The 20,112-nt window shown below is 51.2% G+C and overlaps 1 protein-coding gene across 3 annotated transcripts in view; it reads left to right on the top strand.

The window, feature by feature from the left end:
• Nucleotides 1–145: 145 nt before the first annotated feature.
• Nucleotides 146–20,112, top strand: part of TXNDC16 (thioredoxin domain containing 16) — a 39,803-nt gene continuing 19,836 nt past the window's right edge. For 2 of the 3 annotated variants that reach the window (XM_071426106.1, XM_071426104.1), the window contains exons 1-14: nt 146–239; nt 728–967; nt 6,447–6,650; nt 7,595–7,677; nt 8,425–8,498; nt 9,375–9,449; nt 10,282–10,403; nt 10,972–11,062; nt 13,091–13,247; nt 14,403–14,569; nt 14,938–14,998; nt 16,450–16,591; nt 17,323–17,469; nt 17,958–18,017. In XM_071426106.1, the coding sequence (XP_071282207.1) occupies nt 6,482–6,650; nt 7,595–7,677; nt 8,425–8,498; nt 9,375–9,449; nt 10,282–10,403; nt 10,972–11,062; nt 13,091–13,247; nt 14,403–14,569; nt 14,938–14,998; nt 16,450–16,591; nt 17,323–17,469; nt 17,958–18,017 (1,348 nt within the window). In that variant the 5' untranslated portion in view covers nt 146–239; nt 728–967; nt 6,447–6,481. The remainder of the gene's footprint in view (nt 240–727; nt 968–6,446; nt 6,651–7,594; nt 7,678–8,424; nt 8,499–9,374; nt 9,450–10,281; nt 10,404–10,971; nt 11,063–13,090; nt 13,248–14,402; nt 14,570–14,937; nt 14,999–16,449; nt 16,592–17,322; nt 17,470–17,957; nt 18,018–20,112) is intronic. The other variant, XM_071426105.1, reaches the window with a different exon arrangement.

The following is a 20,112-nucleotide window of genomic DNA, read 5'->3' as shown; positions in this document are numbered from 1 at the left end:
CCGCCCGCCGCCAAACAACTCCGTGCCGGGGACAGCCGGCTGAGCCCGCTGATTTGAGGGGCGGCGGCGCGCGCTCCCCATTGGCCGTCCACCGGCCACGCCCCTCGCCGCGCCCACCCGCCGCGCCCACTGGCCGGCGCCGCCTGTCAATCACTCGCGCGACGCCCCCGCCGCGCCGCCGCTTTGCTTGTTGGGTTGGCGGCGCCGCCCGCCCGCCATCCCTCCTTCCCTGAGAACCGGTAAGGGATGAGAGACGGACGGGGAGAGGGGAGAAAGGGATGAGAAGGATGAGAGAGGGGAGCGAAGGGTTGAGAGGGGCCGTGAGGAGAGCGCTGAGGGGCCTTACGGAGGAACCGGGGGAAACCGGGGGGAACCGGGCATCCCCGCAGGCAGAGTCGGGGTGCGGGACCATCCCCGCTTCAGGCTCTGTGGGGATATCGGGGTGTCCCTCACGGACCGGGAACATCCCCGTTCCAGGCTCAGGATGTCCGGGTGTCCCTCACGGACCGGGAACGTTTCCGTTCCAGGCTGGGGCTGTCCGCGTGTCCCTCACGGACCGGGAACGTTCCCGTTCCAGGCTGGGGCTGTCCGGGTGTCCCTCACGGACCGGGAACGTTCCCGTTCTAGGCTGGGGCTGTCCGCGTGTCCCTCACGGACCGGGAACGTTCCCGTTCCAGGCTGGGGCTGTCCGGGTGTCCCTCACGGACCGTCTGTTCCTTCCGTGCAGGCGGCCATCCCTGTGGATGCCGGCACAGCTCAGCTGCGAACAGCTCCCGGCTCCGGTGGGTACCGAGAGGCCTCGCTGGGCTCAGGGATCGCTTCCCCCGGCTGGTACAGACCCAGCCGCGCTGCTTTGAGCCCATCCCGGCTTTTCCAGCCGTGCAGCCGGGGCTGGGGGACGCCTCGGTGCTGTCCCAGAACCGCGGAGCAGGGATGAGGACATCGGCCTGAACGCTCGGGACACCGCGTAGGTGAGAGCCCCGAGCCGCCCGCAGCTTGCTCGGTGATGTGCACCCAGTGCCGGCTGCTTTCCAGGGATTTCGGGGGGCTGGTTCCCAAGGACAGATTGAACGGGGCAGCAGCAGCAGCAGCAGCAGCAGCAGCAGTGGGTGATGCTGGTTCCAGCAGGGAGGTGTTGGAATTCAGCAGGTGGAGATTCCAGCAGATGGTGATTCCAGCATGCGGTGATGCTGTCAGGGAAGCGGTGGATTCACTTCCTTGGGAGTGTTCACAAACCGCTTGAGGACGTGGGTTAGCGGTGGGTTTGGCAGTGCTGGGGGAATGGTTGGACTCCTTTTAGAGGTTTTCTCCATTCCGTGCTGCAGGGTGTCTGCTGTGCACGGGAATCAAAGCCCTCCTCTCCTGGTGTGGGCAGAGACAAAGGCTGCTCTCTGTCCCTCCTGCAGCCCTGGATGGCAAGTGAGACTCAGCTGCTGGGAAGTTGGACCTGGAAATGAAAATGAAAGTGAAACTCTTCTGGAAGTGACAGGATAAGGGGCAGCATGGGAGCATCAAAAATCCAGGCAAAACATTCAGCAAAAATCCAGACAAAGCACACTGGACAACAGGCTGGGATGCACTTGGATGTTCCCAGAAAAGGATCCCTGTGCTTCAAGATGCTCCCACAGCTGCCCCTGTAGGAGGTAGGGAGATGCAGTGAGTGCAAAGGGCCAGTGGTTATTTCAGTCCCATAATTGCAGGCTCATCCCAAAACTCTGGAGAAGCATCTCACTGTTATTCTAACTCCAGATGCTGGGGAATTGCAGCTCTACCGCTCTACTCAAATCAGTTGTGTCTAAGAACTTGCCTTTGGAAAATTTGAAAGGATTTGGGTTGAGCTCTGTGCCAGCTAATTGTGTGATGATAATGAACCTGTGATAATTATCATGGGTTTGTGATGATGAACGTGTTGGCTGTGTAGGAAAAGTCTGGAGCAAGGAAGGGACATGTGTAGTGAAAAATATGAAAAGTTAATATAATTCCAGGCAAGAAATCATGGGTTGGGTTGGAAGGGACCTTAAAACTCATCCAGTTCCACATCTGCCATGGCAGGGACACCTTCCACCATCCCAGCTGGCTCCAAGCCCCATCCAGCCTGGCCATGGACACTTCCAGGGATCCAGGGGCAGCCCCAGCTGCTCTGGGCACCCTGTGCCAGGGCCTCCCATCCTCCCAGGCAAGAATTTAATCCCAATATCCCATCCCACCCTGCCCTCTGGCAGTGGGAAGCCATTCCCCTTGGGGAATGCTTGGACTCAATGATCTTAGAGGGCTTTTCCCACCTTAAGGATTCTGTCATTTTTCTGGATCACCTAAAGGGAACCTGTTTGCATGGACAAAACTGCAGCAAGAGCTGTCAGTGTTCCTCTCTGCCTCACATTTTGGAGCAGCAGCAGGAGGGATGTTTGTGCTGGGACATGCAGGTGAGCTGGAGAGAGAACTTCAGCCTGTCCATCCTGCTGGAGCTAAGGGATTGAGGCAGCCCCACGTGGCTTTGGGGTCTGGTTTGAGCCTTCCCTGCCAGGAAATTTGGGAGAGCAACTCCCTGGTTAAGTGCTCCCAGAAGGGCATGGAGGGCAGGGGAGAATCCTGCCAAAAATCTGTGCCAGCAGGGTGTGGGGTGAATGTCCTGCTGCAAAGAGAGCCCTGACTGGGGTCAATCAGCACAGGAGAGCCTGAAGTGACTCCTTTTAGGAGCATCCCAAATGCTCCTGGTTTAGGAACATCTACTTAGGGAGTTAAAACTTAGCAGCTGAGGCCTCTGCAGGCTGGGAGAGGATGGAATGGGATTAAAATAACAAGGGTGGTGCATTTCTGGGGAGACCCTGGCACAGGGTGCCCAGAGCAGCTGGGGCTGCCCCTGGATCCCTGGCAGTGCCCAAGGCCAGGCTGGGTGGAGCTTGGAGCAGCCTGGGATGGTGGAAGTTGTCCCTGCCCATGACAAGATTGGAACTTTGGTTTTTAAGGTCCCTTCCAGCCCAAACCATTCTGGGATTCTGTGATGATATTTGGACAAGACCAAGTGTGGATTTTCCATCACTGCCATTAGAGTCCAGGCTGGTGGTGTTTCTGCTGAATCCAAGGAAGGCTATGGGTGGTGGAGGGGGTTCCAGCTGGCTCTGCAGGCCATAATTCCAGCAGGACAGCAGCTCTTCCTTCTCCTGTGACTCTTAAATCCCACCCCACAACAACTTTCCTTTTATTTTTAGTTATATGTGAAGGGTGTAATAGCAGATGTTATAATTTCCATTTTCTAATTAGAAATGAACTATTCATTATTTATAACAGATGTTATAATTTACATCATTATAATTAGAAGTGAACTATTTCTTAATTATAAGTGGTTTTTAGCTTATTGGTTTTTGTTACATTGTGTTGTAAATGTTTTAAAGTTAATTATTTAAAATTACCCCCTTGTGGGTCTTTCTACAATGCATTTTTTATAGTTTTATTTTTCTAAAGTATTTAGTCTTATTTGTAAGGTTGTTTCTTTTTTAATAAGGTTTCTTTTTTAATAAGGTTTCTTTTTTAATAATGGTTGCTTTATTTTATGGTATTTCTTTTTAAATAATGTTTGCTTTATTTTATGGTATTTTTAAGTTAGTATTTATTATTTTCTAACATATATTATATAAACCTTCTATCAAACTTTGAAAATTTTTTATAAATGTATTTCTTACACCCTCCCCTGAGGAAGCTCATCTTCCTCAGTGATAAATCTTGGCAGCTGAGGAGGAAAAGTGTCATGGAAAGCAGCTGGGATCAGAGGTGATCCCAGCCCTTGGATTCCACTGCAGGATTCCCAAACAGAACTGATGTGGCACCAGCAATTTCTGCCCCCACAAGAGTTTGGGCTGGATATTTCTTCTGGGTTTGCTTTCACCTCAGGTCACCCACAGTGACCTCAGGCACCTTGCCTGGCTCTGCCTTGGAATGATGACAGTGGGAACATGAGCCAGGCCTGGCATTCCCTCAGTGCTGAGCCAGGCTGTCCCCTGTCCATGGGCTGAAGGTTTCCCAGCAGTGACACAGAGCTGCTTCACACATCCCTGGTATTTTCACACATCCCTGGCAATCCTGAAGGTGTCAGTGGTGCAGGGCTCTGGCTGTTTCCAGCCCTAGGGGGTTAATTTTCCATTGATGGCAAAGAGGTGACAGAGGAAATGGCCTAAAAGCTGAATATTCATGTCTGGGTTGATGGGGAGCAGAGGGAAGCTGCTGGGCAGGAGGGAGTGGTGAGGGGGTGAGAGGGCTTGAGCAGGGAAGGGGTGAGCACACATTTTTCACTGGAGCCCAGAATGGTTTGGGTTGGAGGGGACCTTAAATCCCATCTCATTCCACCCCCTGCCATGGCAGGGACACCTTGTACTGTCCCAGGCTGCTCCCAGCCCTGTCCAGCCTGGCCTTGGGCACTGCCAGGGATCCAGGGGAGCCCCAGCTGCTCTGGGCACCTGTGCCAGGGCCTGCCCACCCTCACATCAGGAATTCCCAATTCCCAATCTCCCATCCATCCCTGCCCTCTGGCACTGGGAGCCATTCCCTGGGTCCTGTCCCTCCATCCCTTGTCCCAAGTCACTCTCCTGGAGCCCCCTTGGGCACTGCAAGGGTTCTGATGTCTCCTTGGGGGCTGGAGTTATGTTTTAAACTGCTGACCCTCTCCTTCAGATAGAATCCTGTGACTTCTTTGAATCCTTGGAGGCTGCTCCTCTTCCTTCCTTGACAGTGAGCTCTCCCATTTGACCTGGGTGGTTCCCACGTGCCAGGATTGTGTTTATTTTTCCATCCTGCAGTAGCCAACTTTGTCATTTAATAAACATCACCCCCCCAGCCTGATCCCTGTCCCCTCTGTCAGCCAGGGGAACAGATGGGAGGGCACGGGACCAGAAATGCCTGACACTGCCCAAAGCTGGAAAGGAGACAACAGGAGATTTTGAGATGAAAAGAAAAAAACTAATGTATTTCCAGCTCTGTTGTGCCTTCAGGCCTGATCCAAACCCCTCAGCTCCTGGAGAAGGAGCCTGTGGAGGCTGAGTGTGCCTGTCAGTAGCTCCTCACTCCTGGAGCATGGCACAGGACCTTTCCCTGCTTGTTTTTGGAGTGTTGGAGCTTGGGTTGATCCCAGGGCAGCCGTGGGGAGCTGCCAGCCTCTGCCAGGGTGTTGGAGGAGTGACAGCCCATGGACACAGGGGTGTTTGTTGAGGGAAGCAGCTGCAGCTCATGATGTAAATTCTGCATGGATTCAGTCCCAGCTTTGTCCCTTTGTTGAGCAGGGAGCAGCCACGCTCCAGCAGCAGAGAGCGATCCCTGAGGAGCAGGCTGGGAAGGAATGGAGTGGGAGGAAGGTGGCTTCTCATCCTTTAACCTCCTCACATCATCTGCCATGGCCTGCAGTGAGCAGAATCCCAAAATCCCAGATTGGTTTTGATTGGGAGGGACCTTAAAGATCATCTTGTTCCATCCCAGGGGCAGGGATACTTCCCACCAAAATCAATCTGTTCAGGAAAATTCACACTTAATTCTCTGGGGAAGTCCAGGTGGCTGCTGAGAAGTGGCAAAATCAGTAGCCAAAGCAGAAAAGATTTTACAGAGTTCTTCTCTGACTTATTGCTACCCATATTTTAGGTCAAGGGTAATCTGATTTTTTAATTAATCCTTTAAAGGTTAAATTGTATAGAACGTCTGATCACAGAGTAAAGAAAAAACCCAGCAGTATATACAAAAATAGCATCCATTTAAGTTACATAAATCCTTATAAATATAAGAGAGAAATCAGTTATTCTATAAAAAAAATAATTTGGAACATGTGTTCTTGAAGCACCAGCAGAACATCCTCATGCTGAGGACTTCAGCTAGAAAATCTTTATAAATATACCTGCAAAATTCTTCCTCACTCTGACCAGAAACAAGTGCCAGAAGATGCACATTTCTATTTTGCACTGAAACAGAAGCTCTCCTATTTGAATCTCAAATGGCCATTGGGTTTTTGGCAACCACAACACGTCCCATCCCTTTGCAAACACCTTTCAGGGCCACATAAATTCTATTGGCACCCTGGAAGCTTTGTAGCAGGAATGGAGACAGTTTGGGCGGGGGTTTGTGGATGATGCTGTCACTGCTTTGATGCCTGTGCATGGAATTTTTGTTTGACTCAAAAGAAATAAAAAAGGAGGGAGGAAAAGCAGCCCTAAGCTGAAAGCACTGAGGGTCTGTGCACTTGAAGGTGCCACTCAGAGGGAATGGAGTGGCCTCTGCTGTCCTCTTTGCAGTTGTCTGAGTCACCTGTGGATTGAGTGACTAATTCATAATATCCTCAAGATGTTTGTGTCATATTAATAATCATTTCCACGGTTGGAAATTGCAGTCATGTAACAGAGACTAAAACAGAGAGACACTCATATATGTGTTTGTGTGTGTTTATGTATTTTTTATTATTATTTTTCCCCCAGCTGTGACTCTCCTGTGCCTGTAGCTGGGAACAGCCATGCCAGCCCAAAAGGACAGATGGGTTTCTTCCTTGGTTTTCCTTCTCTTCTGTGCTTCCTCCATCCCAAAATGTGGAAGTGCCAGCCTGCAGCAGGAGCCAAGCCCCCAGCACTATTTCAGTGGCTTGGAGGCTGGAAAAACATCCTTGGCTTTTTTCAGCCCCAGTGGTATGTGTTTAATGTGAGTTTCCACCAGCCTGGGGGCTCAGCAAGGCTTGGTGGGAGTGGAACAATCTCAGAATCATGGAATGCTTGGAGTTGGAAGGATCTTAAATCCCATCCAGTCCCACCTCCTGCCATGGCAGGGACACCTTCCAGTGTCCCAGGTGCTCCAAGCCCTGTCCAGCCTGGCCCTGGGCACTGCCAGGGATCCAGGAGCAGCCACAGCTGCTCTGAGAATTCTATCCCAGCCAGGAATTCCTTCCCAGTATCCCATCCATCCCTGCCCTCTGGCAGTGGGAGCCATTCCCTGGGTCCTGCCCTTCCATCCCTTGTAGAGAGTCTCTCTTCATCTTCCTCGTTGGCTCCTTCAGGCACTGGAAGGCTGCAATTAATTCACCCCAGAGCCTTTTCTATTTTCCAACTCTCCTAGAGCCTTTCCTCTAGCAGAACTGCTCCATCCCTCTGATCAACTCGTGGCCCTCCTCAGAGAAGGGACAGTTCCTGAGATTTTTAAACCCAAAGGGGTTTTGAAGAACTGGTCAAAGCACAGTTCCAAGTGCTCCTGACCTCTTGGGATGGGTCCTTTCCTGGCTGTGTCCTCAGGCACAGTCCCTCAAACATCTTCATTCATTTTCTGGATTATTTTCTAGAGGTACTCTGGAGGAGAAAGTAAATTTCCTAAGGAATTTCCCCTCTTCCATAATACCAGCTAGAAAAAGCAGGAATCCCTTTCATGAAGGAGAACTCAAGGCTGTCATGGATTGGGAGAAGATCCTTGACCTTCCTTTTGTTCTTCCTGATCCCCTGGGTGTGATTTCCCAAAGACATTGGCATGGGCTGAGGAACATCTCCCATATTTCATGTTCCCACACGGGAACATCTCCCTGTGTGGCAGGAGGATGTTCTTCACCCTGAGGACTTGCAGAGCATTTTTTTGGTGTGTTTTTCAGTTTCTCCTGGTGCCCAGCCCTTCTTGGAGCACATTGAGAGCTCAGCTGAGGCCCTCCAGGACTATGGTGTTTCTGTGGTGAAGGTAAATGGGGCTCAGGGAAGCTGCTGGGTGGGATGGATGAGTAGGAGATGAGCAAGGAAAGGATGAACACAGACTTTTCATAGGATCATGGACTCACAGAACAGCTTTGGCTTTCAGGGACCTTAAAGCTCATCTCTTTCCACCTCACCTTCCATGGACAGGGACACCTTCCACTACCCTGGGTTGCTCCAAGCATTTCATTTTCCATCCCTGGAAATGTCCAACCTGGCCTTGGACATTTCCAGGGATGGAAAATCCCCAATTTCTCTGGGCAGCCTGTTCCAGTGTCCATGTCCATGATGGATGAGGTTGGTCAACTTCTTTTCAGCTCAGTGCAATAAATATTTCAAACAAAGGAGTTTTTAGCTGAAATTTTATGCAGATTCACGTGAGGGAATTACAAATTCAGGCAAGTGTAATTAGACTCTAAGAAATGCTTATATATTTCTATTTGGATTTATTTAGTTTCTTCCAGCTACAGACCAAGGTCAGTAAGGAAGCACTGATCTGTCACTTTGAATATGCTGGGCAGATCATGGGGTCTTTTGATCCCATCTGACCCAAATCAGCAGGCTAAGCTGAAAAACTGAAGTACAAACTCCCCTCTCCATCTCTGGTCTCCATTTTGGTGGATTTTCCCTCCCAGAAGGTTTGGAAAGGCTGGATTTACACTCTTGAATGGAAGAAAGCTGTAGGGGGTGTGTGGGGTCATTGCTGAATCTGTAATTACATGTATTTGCTCTCCAGGTGAATTGTCCCAAGGAAGATGTCTCAAGATACTGTGGAAAAGAAAATGCATTAAGGAAAGCCTTCCTGTTCAGGTGAGGGGCATTTCTGGGCTCTGCACTGGGATTTCTTCCCAGTTTGAAGGAAAGATTTGAAGGAAGCACTGTCAGCAGTCAGAGATGTCTGTGGGGGAATGAGAGGAGCCATGAGGACAGCAGTGACCTGCACAGTTCAGCCAAAGGTGCCCCCAAAATTCCAGCACAGGCAGAGGAGGTGCTTTGTCCTCTGTGTGAATTGTCCCATCCTGCCCCAAATTCCTTGGAGCAGCAGAGGGATGAGCTGTGGAGTGCAACCACAGGAGAAACCCTCCATCAGTGTTCTGCTGTTCCTCTGGCCCCCCACCCCCAGAGCTATATTCAGGCCACAAGATTTTGGGTCTAGTCCAAGAAAGAAACACTTTTTGGTGCTCTCTTTGTTGGTGGGGTTAACTCTTCTGCCCTGGGTGGGAAGGTTCAGATCCTGGTCTCTCCAAGGGTTGTCACATGGAAGCTTTTCCATGTATCAGCTCAGTTCTCATTGACCGTTGTACTGATAATCATGGAATAATTAAGGTTGGAAAAGACCTTTAGGATCATCAAGTGCAACCATTCCAAAGACCTTTAACATCATCAAGTGCAACCATTCCAAAGACCTTTAAGGTCATCAAGTGCAACCATTCCAAAGACCTTTAAGATCATTGAATCCAAACCTTCCCCCAGCTCTGCCAAGGCCACCATGTCCCCAAGTGCAGCAGGAACCTGCTCAACCGGGCTTGAAAGATTCTCAAATCAGATCAAAGGCATCTCAAGTGTGTTCTGCCATTTCTCCATCATCCTCCCTGTCCTTCTGTGCCTGCCTTGGCTCCCTTTTCCCATGGATCCATGCAGTGAATCTCCCTCAGTTCCTTTGGTGACTCTCTCTTCCCTCTGCAGAGGGAACCGACTGATCCGAGAGTTCCCCACCGACGCCCTGTTCGACGTGAACTCCATCGTCGCCAACGTTCTGTTGTAAGTCCAGACCACATCCCTGAAAGTCCATCCCCACGTCCCCAGACCACATCACCCTCTGGAATCCTTTTCCTTTCCAGTCCCACTAAATGCCAACCCCAGGCTGATGCCTTGTGTCGCTTCTGGGTCACCAGAAACTGATGCCTTGTGCAGGCTGCCCTAGAGCAGAGGCTGGATGGAGTTCCAGAATAAAGCAGGGATTGATTCAAAGCATCTCCTCCATGCATCCACCTTGGGCAGCACAAGAGCCCAGCCAGGGCTGCACCCAAGATGAACCAAAATGGCCCCAAAATGCACGGCCGGGCACGGGGTCTCTCCCTGGGATCAGTTCTGCTCCATTTGCACCTTGCAGTTCATTGTCCCATTCCAGCTTTAGCCCCTGCAGTCCCACCCTGCTTGTTTTTCTCTCTCCAGCCCACAGTGTTTGTGCTCTGGGGCTGAGATTTGGATCATTTGTCCTTGGTGCCCAGCTGGAGCAGGAATTGTTTTGTCTCCCTGCTCTGTGCACAGAACTCACCATCCCCTAAAATGAAGCCCAGACCCACACACTAAAGCAGCACAAAATCTGAAAAATAGAAAAGCTAAAACCTGAGGCATCAAGGTATTCCAGTGGCTGGTCTCAGTCAAGCTTCTCTCTTCATAATGGTTTGACCCTGTTAAACTTTTCCCTTGAGGCAACTCACCAGCACACACCTGGGCACCTCCAGTTGTCTGTGAATCCTTAATCTGTCAGCAAGAAACTGGAATTTTACCCTGTTTTTCCCATCATGCTTGTGTGGCTGCAAATTTACTCTTCAACCAGTTGCTAATGAGGTTTTCTCTGCCTCCTCAGTGCCCTGCTCTTTAATGAAGTTAAATATGTTGAAACACTGGCAGACCTTGAGAACATTGAAAATGTGTTGAAAGGGAAGTCCAACATGGTCTTTGCCTATGTACCAGCTACTGGGACAGCAGGTATGGATCTTCATTTCCATCTTTCCTCTCTTCCCCCAGCCTTTTTCTTGGTAGAATATCCAGGACCTGAGTTTCTGACCCAAAATCCTGCAGATGAAAACCTGAAAGGGCCACCCAGCCACAAGATCTCTACTTCCATATGTCTTGCTTTGTTTCCAAAGGGATCAGTTGCACCAGGAAAGTTTTGCTGGGAGCATAAACCTTGAGAGATGGACTTGGAGAGGGAAAGCAAGCCAGTGGTTGCTGTCTTAAAAATAATAAATCCTGGCTCTGCAGTGGAATGGATTCTCACACAGCACCTGTTTGGGATCAGGAATGGGATCCAGCTCCAGTTGCTCGCTTATCTTCACAGGGTGTTTTCAGACAGGCTCTGTGACGTTGTACCAAGAGTTTCTGAAAGTCTGGGATTTGATATTTGCACCTGGGAATTGATATTTACACCTGGGAATTGATATTTGCATCTGGGATTTGATATTTGCACCTGGGAATTAATATTTACATCTGGCAAGGATGAAACAGGAGATGTGGAGGAAACAGAGCTGAGTTCACCTTGCCTTTCCCTTTCCAGAGCACAGAGCTGTGATGGAGGCAGCTTTTGTCTATGGGACCATCCACCAGTTTGTCCTGACAACTGAGGCAGCACTGCTGAAAGCCACCAGGTATGTCCAGAGACACCCCCACCATGGAGAGCTGCTGCCATGCACTGTTTGCCTCACTCCTGGTGTCTCAGATTCCCAAAGCAATGAGGATGCTGTGCCAAGGGTGGACAAATCTGTTTTCCAGAAGCTGCTGGTTGTGTTCCTGGCCTTGCTGTTTGTGGCTGTGTTTGGTGGGGTTTCACAGAAGAGCCCTCTGTCTCCTTTCCATGGCTGGTGGATCAAACCTCAGCCATGGGTTTCCAGGAGAGTTGATGTTTAAATCCTAAAGCACTCCCCCCTTGTGATATCCAAGAACTGTAGCACTGCTCATGGATTTGGGAATTCCCATCCCATGGCCTCACTGGCCACCCCCTTCCACTGCAGGAGGAGCTGCTTTAGAATGGCAGATCCTTCCTTGTGACTGCTGATGTGACCTCCTGCAGTCAGGAGTGTGAGGGAGGAGCTGGGAGCATCACATGGGGCATTGTTTCCTCAGCCCACAGAGTGCCCAGCTGGCCAAGAGGCACCTGGCTGGTACCAGCCTGTGGCTACAAGCCCAGGGCAGAGATTGTCCCCTGTGCTGGCACTGCTGAGGCCACACCTCAGATCCTGAGGTCAGCTCTGGGCCCCTCATGACAAGAAACAATGAGGGGCTGGAGTGTGTCCAGAGAAGGAAACAGAGCTGGGAGGGGTCTGGAGCACCAGGAGAGGCTGAGGGAGCTGGGCAGGGGCTGGAGAATCCCTGAGGGAGCTGGGCAGGGGCTGCAGAATCCCTGAGGGAGCCGGGCAGGGGCTGCAGAATCCCTGAGGGAGCTGGGCAGGGGCTGCAGAATCCCTGAGGGAGCTGGGCAGGGGCTGAGCCTGGAGCAAAGGAGGCTCAGGGGGCCCTTGTGGCTCTGCACAGCTCCTGCCAGGAGGGCACAGCCGGGGGGGTCGGGCTCTGCTCCAGGGAACAGGGACAGGACAAGGAGAAACAGCCACAAGCTGCATCAGGGTAAGTTTAAATTGGATATTAGGGAAAAATCCTTCATGGAAAGGGTTTTTCTGTCAGAACAGGCTGCCCAAGGCAGTGGTGGAGCCCCCATCCCTGGAGGGATTTAAAATCCATGTGGATGTGGCACTTGGGGACACGGCTCAGTGATGGCCTTGGCAGTGCTGGGGGAACTTTTGGACTCTGTGATCTTGGAGGGCTTTTCCAACATTAATAACTCCGCCATGAGTTACCTGGGATTTTGTCACAGGCACCGGGGTGGCCCTTGCCGGGGTGCCATTCCCTCCTTGCAGGGTTTCGGGAGTTGTGCTGTGGCTCCCGCTAGGTGGCACGGTTGTCATTGCGCAGGAATCGCCTGAATTCTCCTTAAAGCAGCGCCGCCCCCTCCCGAGCTGCTGAAATGGTGGGAGCTTCTCCAGCAGGAACAGCTTCCAGCCAACCCCGGGCAGCAGGATTTGAGGTCTTAATAATGCACTTTGCTCTTTTATGGAGAGCTCTTAAATCCTTCCCCAAAGAAGGTGATCCCTGTTTTAGGGGTAGGGAATGGGTGCATCAGAAAAGGAAACTTCCCAAAGTTCCCTACAGACCAACAGCAGTGAAGGTGTCACAGCTAACCAGGGACACCTTCCACTCTCCCAGGTGCTCCAAGCTCTGGCCAGCCTGGCCTTGGACACATCCAGGGATCCAGGGGCAGCCACAGCTGCTCTGGGCACCCTGTGCCAGGACCTCCCCACCCTCACAGCCAGGAATCCTCCCCAGTATCCCATCCATCCCTGCCCTCTGGCACTGGGAGCCATTCCCTGGCTCCTGTCCCTCCATCCCTTGTCCCCAGTCCCTCTCCAGCTCTTCTGGAGCCCCTTCAGGCCCTGCCAGGGGCTCTGAGCTCTCCCTGGAGCCTTCTCCTCTCCAGGTGAGCACCCCCAGCTCTCCCAGCCTGTTCCACAACCCTGCCAAAGCCTGGGCTTGAGGATAATCTGTGCAACACATCAGCAAACTGCTCCTTCTCTCAGGGCACTGGGAACCCCTGCTCAGGGTGGGTTTTGTTTCCTCTCTCACAGCCATGATGACCCTGATGTCTCCTCTGCCTGGCTCTTGTTCTGCCACTGCCAGCAGGTCACAGAGCCAGCCCAGGCCTGCAGGAGGACAGCCCTGGCACAGCCCCTGACCCTGCTCAACATCCACAGGCACCTCAAGCTCATGGGAGCTCCACTGGTGGTAGGACTGGGAAGGAGGAGCTCCCTGGGTGGGAGGGCAGGGAGGGATGTGAGGATGAGGGAGGTGAGAGAAGAGAGAAAGGCTGAGGGTGAGAATCTGCCCCTTCCAGGGTGGCTCCAGGCAAGGAGCAGGAATCACCTGGTGCAGCTGCCTCACCAATTCAGGCCTGGCCAAAACATAAATAAATTATTGAGGGCATTTTCCAAATGACTCTTGAGCAGTGCCCAACTCAATATGAAGCTTGTTCCAGTGCTCTTGGTAAAGAAACCTTCCTGATGTGCTGTGTAAACCTCCCCTGATGCAGCTTTGAACCATTTCCACATGTTCTATCCCTGGATACTCTGGAGACATCAGTGTTTCCTTCTCCACATCCCCTCAGGAAGCTGTGGAGAGCAGTGGGGTCATCCCTCAGCCTCCTTTTCTCCAAATCAGACAAGCCCAAAGTCCTCAGCTGCTCCTGTAGGCTCAGGAGCATCCCCTCAGGAAGCTGTGGAGAGCAGTGGGGTCATCCCTCAGCCTCCTTTTCTTTAAACCAGACAAGCCCAAAGTCCTCAGCTGCTCCTGTAGGCTCCCTGCAGGAGTTTCAGCACCCTCTGGAATTTGTATCAGTCCTTCTCACCTCAGTGATCACAAGGAACAGGAGGTTCCTTCCTATTTCCTCCTTCCAAGGGGCAGAGAACTTCAGCAGCCTCCTGATCCCAGTGGTCATCCCTGCCCATCCAGAGGGATGAGTGGATGAGCTGGGAATGCTCCTTCAGCCATTTTCCTGGATCAGGCCCATGGAGCTTCATCAAGCAACTCTCATGTGCTGTCATGAAGTAGCACGTCCAAGGCAGGAAGGGAAAGATTCCAGCTCTTGCATGTTGTGGCTGGGATTTTTCAAACTGCTCCAGGGAGTGATGCCAGGTAAATAAAAATGAATGGAAGTTTGACATCTGGAATTGCTAAACCACAGAAAAAACCCCCACAAAATAAAGCCCAGGTTTTTAACAGGGAAGGTCGTGACATGTTGGAACAGCTTAACTGGAGTTGTGTGGGTTCTGCTTCATGGATGTTTTAGAATTGGGGTTGGAGGCTTTTTCCTGAGGATTTCTGTGGCTGAGGTACCTTCAACTTGTGGAGCTGTGCTGCAGCATAACCCTGGCTGTTCTCCAGACAGAGGTTGCTGAGGACCCAGAGAAGATCTCCACTGTTCACCTGCAGCTCGGGCTGCCCCTGGTGTTCATCCTGAGCCAGAAAGAGACCTATGAGGCTGACAGGAGGACAGCAGAGTTTGTGGCCTGGCAGCTCTTGGGGAAAGCAGGAGTTGCCCTTTTGTCCAGGTATTTCTCTCAGGTGTTTCTGGTATTTCTGGTGTTTCTCTGGTATTTCTGATGTTTTTGGGGTTCTCCTTGCTTTTTTTGGGGTTTCTGAGCTGGGTTACCCCAACACCAGGATGACAATCAGTGGACTCAATCACACTTGGATGAGAGGCAGTAAAACCAGGCTACATCCTCAGACAGAGTGTTTCATATTTAAGGATGTGTCCAGAATTGTATTAATTTGGAAGTTTTGCTGTCTTAGGAGTGGAAAAATATTCAGATTAAGAGAGATTTTGGAGAGAAAGCTTAGCAGTGATGGGATTGGGGCAGAAAGAGAAGGGGTGACCTTCTGTGTCACACCATCTAATGTTCACTTTGTGTTTTGGAAGGGACCTCGTAGAGCTGAACGTTCTGCAGCGGTCAAACGTGGCCCTCAAGACACCAGATGAGGTTGGATGCTGGATTTCTTCATTGGACATCTCTGAGCTCTGGAGAGGGTGGTGGGATGGTGCTCATCTCTGGGATTGATTTAACAGCATTCCCTGAAGCTCAAGGGGAAGTGTCTTTCCCAGGTTATCCAGAGAATCTGTGGATTTCCCATCCCTGGAAGTGTTCCAGGCCAGGTTGGACAGGGCTTAGAACAATCTGTGACAGTGGAAGGTGCCCCTGCTCATGGCAGGAGATGGAACTGGGTGATCTTTAATGTCCCTTCCATGATTTGGGTGCTGCAGAGCCACTGTGCCTGCTGGGAAAGAGAAAACAGTGAGTTTATTTTGGGTTCAAGACATTGAGTGACACTTCCACTACCCCTTAAGGCAACACAAGGTTGTGAACTCCATCCAAGTGCAAATTCCCCAAAAGATTTGGACTTCTGAAGGCCTTAGGAAAGGTGTCAAAAAATGGCAGAGGGACTGATGTGAAACAAAGAGCAAACAACCAAAGCTCTGTGCTGGGCTGATGTAAGCCAGTGCCTCTGGCAGGGAGCTGGAGAAGGGCAGGGTGGGAGTTAAATGAGGCTGATCAAGATGAATTCAGCTCTGCAGGGACCTGACCCAGCTTGTGAGGCAGGCTGCAATGGGCTGCTGGCAGATGCCAGGGAACACAGATGCCCCAGATTACCTGAACTGTCCCACTGGTGGTTTCAGGTGCAGGATCAGACCTGAGCATCCCCTGAGGGCTTCCTGTGCCCTGCTGAGAGATGTGCACTTGGGTGGCTCTGGGAGCCCATGGGAGGTGCCAGCACTTTGTCATTTCTCTCAGCTCCTGATCAACTTTCCATTTTCTCGCCAGTGCCTTTGTCTGAGCTGGTGCCAGCACTGGTTTTAAGCTGACAAGGTCTCATTTCTGAGAAATTCATGTTGATTTCTTGCTTCTTTCCATGGGTGGCCAGTCCCTGTACACTTGGGAACATTTCTCCTGGCTGAGTTCCATGAGATAAAGGATTTTTTGAGCTGGTTTCCCAGGCTGTGATGGGTTCCTTGTACCAGCCTGACCCCTCTAATGAGGGGACATCCAAGTGGCCCCTGTACTTCCCTGCTCTCCTTTCCTGTTTGGCCACTGGGATTTTTCCTGCAGTGCTGGATCTGAGTTAAGTTGCTGGGAGATGGGGCTGGTGTTCACTTTCACTACAAGATCCCTCATAGCCACATTTACTTACATAGCCAATTTTCCTTACATTTACAAGGAAACATCAGCCTGGAGTGAGAAAAACTCAAGCACAGGAGAAATTGAGTCAAAGAAATGTAACCCAGGCATTTCCTCTGTTTGGCAGCTTCAGGGATCTGTGACATATCCCAAAAATAAGGAGCTGGGAGATGGTTCCCATCAACCTTGAGTCTGGTCTGCAGGCAAAATAAGCAGAGGGGGATGTTGTGCTCCCACTTATGTATTGTTTTCCTCAGGGAATGCCAATCCAATACCTGGTCTTGGAAGACACTGATGAAGTTATAACCCTGGTGGAAGATAAGAGCAAGGTGAAACAAATTCAGGAGGATGAGCAGGAGGAAGAGGAAGATGAAGATGAGAAAGAGAATAACAATCAAGGTGTGCAGTTAATCAAGTGAAAAGCTGATTGTCATCAGACAGAAGGTGCAATCAGCAATGGCAGAACAGTGCTTTGAGCATTGCTTATTGCTAAAGAGAACAACACTTGCAAACCATCACAGTCACTTCATGGTGTGAAGCCACTTTGTGGCTCTTTCATTCTCTGAGGTCACAGGACTATGACAGACAGGTCTGATTTTTAGTGGAAACACCAGAGAGAAAAATCAGAGCTGTTAGAGGAGCAGCTGCTGTGTGAGGGACAGGAATGTGCTTGGATGCTCCAAAGGCTGGGGGGGTTCAAGTGCACCCAGCACTGTGTCCTGTACAAACATCTGAAAATCATCCATCCCTTTGGAAGGGTCTGAGACACGTTTTTGTAAGAGCAGATCCAGACTTGCTTCCTCCAGAGAGAAAACTCTGGTCCCTGCAATGTAGAATTGAAAACTAATTGCAAAATTGGAGGTGTTTTCTTAAAAAAAAAGGGGGGCAGGATCCTAGAGGAGCTTAGAGTATTGTTCCACTCAAGGGCAGAGCTGGTGTGAGATGGGATTGGGGCATTTTGGGGGGGTTTGTCTGGGTGGCTGTGCCTGCTCTCCCCATACAAGATTTCACTCACCCCATGTCTCTGCTGAGAGGTTCTGGATTACAAAATCATGCACTGGGGTGGCCCAGGAGCTGCAGTTCCCCCTGCCCTGGACACACCTGGGGTTTTGTTTGTTTTTTTTTTGCAGATATTCAGGATGACCAGGTGGTGGAAGCAGTTTCCAGGGACAAGAAGAGAGAGCTGCCCCTGGAGCAGATCCTTGTCCTGACAGAGGAGAATTTCCACTCTTCCCTCTCAGAGGCTGCCAGGACAGTGGTGCTGTTTTATGCCAGCTGTGAGTATGAATTGTGGCCTGGCTGTCCCTTCTGTAACTTTGGGATGTTCTCTGTGCTTTCCATGATCCTGGAGAGATCCTGGAGACAAGTTTTGACCATTAATCTGTGCCACATGCTGTCCCATGGGCAGGGATTAAATACAGTTAATTAAATACAATTAATAACAATCAGATTAAATCAGTTCTTCTCATTGGCTGATAATAGCAGATATTATTCTGATATTAAGAGATTTTTAACCTTTATTTTATAAGAAAAAAAATGTGGGACAAGAGGGGAAATTAATGTAGCATAGACTCATGGGCTGGCCTAGACATAGGCAGAGACATGAAGCATGAAGTTAAATTTTCCTTATTTATTTCAAATCTTCCAGAGTTTCAAGCACCTCAGGATGCAGAGATTGATAATGTGACCTTGTCAGGGAGCAGGGTGGGGCTGGCTGTCCCCTGGCTGTCCCTCAGGGCTGTGTTTCCCCTCTGCTGTGTTTCAGGGGAAGCTGTGTCCCTGGCAGTGCTGCGCTCTTACTCCGAGGTGGCCGCTCACCTGCAGGGTAAGGAACCCCTGTTCTCAGGCTTTCACCTGCTCCTCTTTGCAGGAGGGACCAAGGCATTGGAGGCACCACATTCCCTGGAATACACTCATTTTTCCCCCCTCAGACTCCTAAGGAAAGTCATATCCACTCCAGGTTGTTTAGGAGTCTTTGTGGCTGATTTAGGGATCTTTGCAGAGTCTCTGCTCCCAGAGGAAAAAAAACCACAAGACAGGAGGAAATGGCCTCAAGATGCACCAGGAGAGGTTTAGGATGGATATTAGGGAAAATTTATTCATGGAAAGGGTTGTCCAGCCCTGGCACAGCTGCCCAGGGCAGTGCTGGAGTCCTTATCCCTGGAGGGATTTAAAAGCCATGTCACTTGTGGACATGGGACAGTGGTGGCCTTGGCAGTGCTGGGGGAACAGTTACATTTGGTGACCTTGGAGGGCTTTTCCAAGCTATCCCATGATTTTATGATCCTGGAAACATTGAAGGCCAGGTTGGATGGGGCTTGAAGCAATCTGGGGTAGTGGAAAATGTCCCTGCCCCTTCCAGTCCAAATGAATCTGTGATCCCATTTGCTGGGCACAGTGACTGCATGAGGGAGAATTTGGGAAGGACCAGGGGGTGACACAGAGCAGCAAAGAGCAGGAACTGTGGCCTGGAACATGGAAGTAGGGTCCTGTCCTGCCCAGGCCCAGGAGATGCCCTACACATCAATGTGCTGGGTGGCACCTCAGCTCTGCTGGAAAAAGGAGCTGTGATTTTCCCTGGCTTTGGAGTAAAATGGGACAGAGAGGTGTGGGCAGGCCCAGGACACAGGGCAGGACAATGTCACATTTACAGGGATGGTGCCTCCAGGGTTTGCAGTCTGGCTCAGTTGTGGGAATTCTCCCTGGTGGCCACAGAACTCCATAAATAACACAGGGATGGTGAACAATCAGCACTTAGAGACAGCACATCAGGGAATCTGGGAACAAAGGCAGGAGGGAGGGATCCTTCAGGAGGGTCTGTGCAGGGTGAGCCCCACATTCAGGCCTCCTAGCCCATCCCACTCTGGTTTGTGGAGAGAGGTGTGTTCTTACATGGGCTGGATCTCTTCCAGAGGTGCCTTTTTTCTCCCCTTGGCTGCAGGGGACACTGAGGCGGCTTCATCCCACTGTGGCACAGTGGGGAAGCCACATGGATCTTGGCAAGAGCTATTCCAGCACCTCTGGAGGTGGCTGGTGCCTTCTCCTGGCTTTTTTCTCCATCAAGGCTCATTTTCCCTGGTGCTGGCAGCCCCCTGGGACTGGGCACTGTGTCCTGCAGGATTCAGCAGTGGGGACATGAATGGAGTGTGCAGAGGACCCCCCAGTTTTCTGGGAAGCAGCTGCAGTGGGAGTTGCTTACAAGAAGCTGTTCCTGGGAATGCTGCAGGCAGTGCTGAGGGCTGGAGGAAAGCAGCTCTCCATGGAGGGAAAGTCACCAGCAGCTTTGATCTGGACTGAAATCCCAGGAATAAACAGGAAGGGACAGCAGAGGTGGTTGTAGTGGGGTTGGTGGTGGTTTGGGGTTTCCTTTGGACTTCCCCAGCAGCCAGACCAGCTAAAGGAGCAGCACAGGAGGGTCTGTGGGTGAAACCAGCCCCTTCCCAAGCAGCACAGGAGGGTCTGTGGGTGAAACCAGCCCCTTCCCAAGCAGCACAGAGTCTGTGGGTAAAACCAGCCCCTTCCCAAGCAGCACAGGAGGGTCTGTGGGTGAAACCAGCCCCTTCCCAAGCAGCACAGGAGAGTCTGTGGGTAAAACCAGCCCCTTCCCAAGCAACTGGAGAGTCTGTGGGTAAAACCAGCCCTATCCCAAGCAACTGGAGAGTCTGTGGGTAAAACCAGCCCCTTCCCAAGGATCACAGGGTCTGTGGGTAAAACCAGCCCCTTCCCAAGGAGCACAGGAGGGTCTGTGGGTAAAACCAGCCCCTTCCCAAGCAACAGGAGAGTCTGTGGGTAAAACCAGCCCCTTCCCAAGCCAGTGGCCAACCCTTGGTGGGTTCTGCATGGCCAGGATTTCACCATGTGTGTTCTGAATCACTTGATAACAATCTCAGGGCAGGGAAGAAGCCACAGACAGATTCTCA

This window comes from Agelaius tricolor, unplaced genomic scaffold (assembly GCF_023055355.1).
Source record: "Agelaius tricolor isolate 1412-34295 unplaced genomic scaffold, bAgeTri1.0.p SCAF_5, whole genome shotgun sequence".
Lineage (NCBI taxonomy): Eukaryota > Metazoa > Chordata > Aves > Passeriformes > Icteridae > Agelaius > Agelaius tricolor.
The sequence above is the reverse complement of the archived record's forward strand: the minus strand, read 5'-3'. Positions and strand labels throughout refer to the sequence as shown.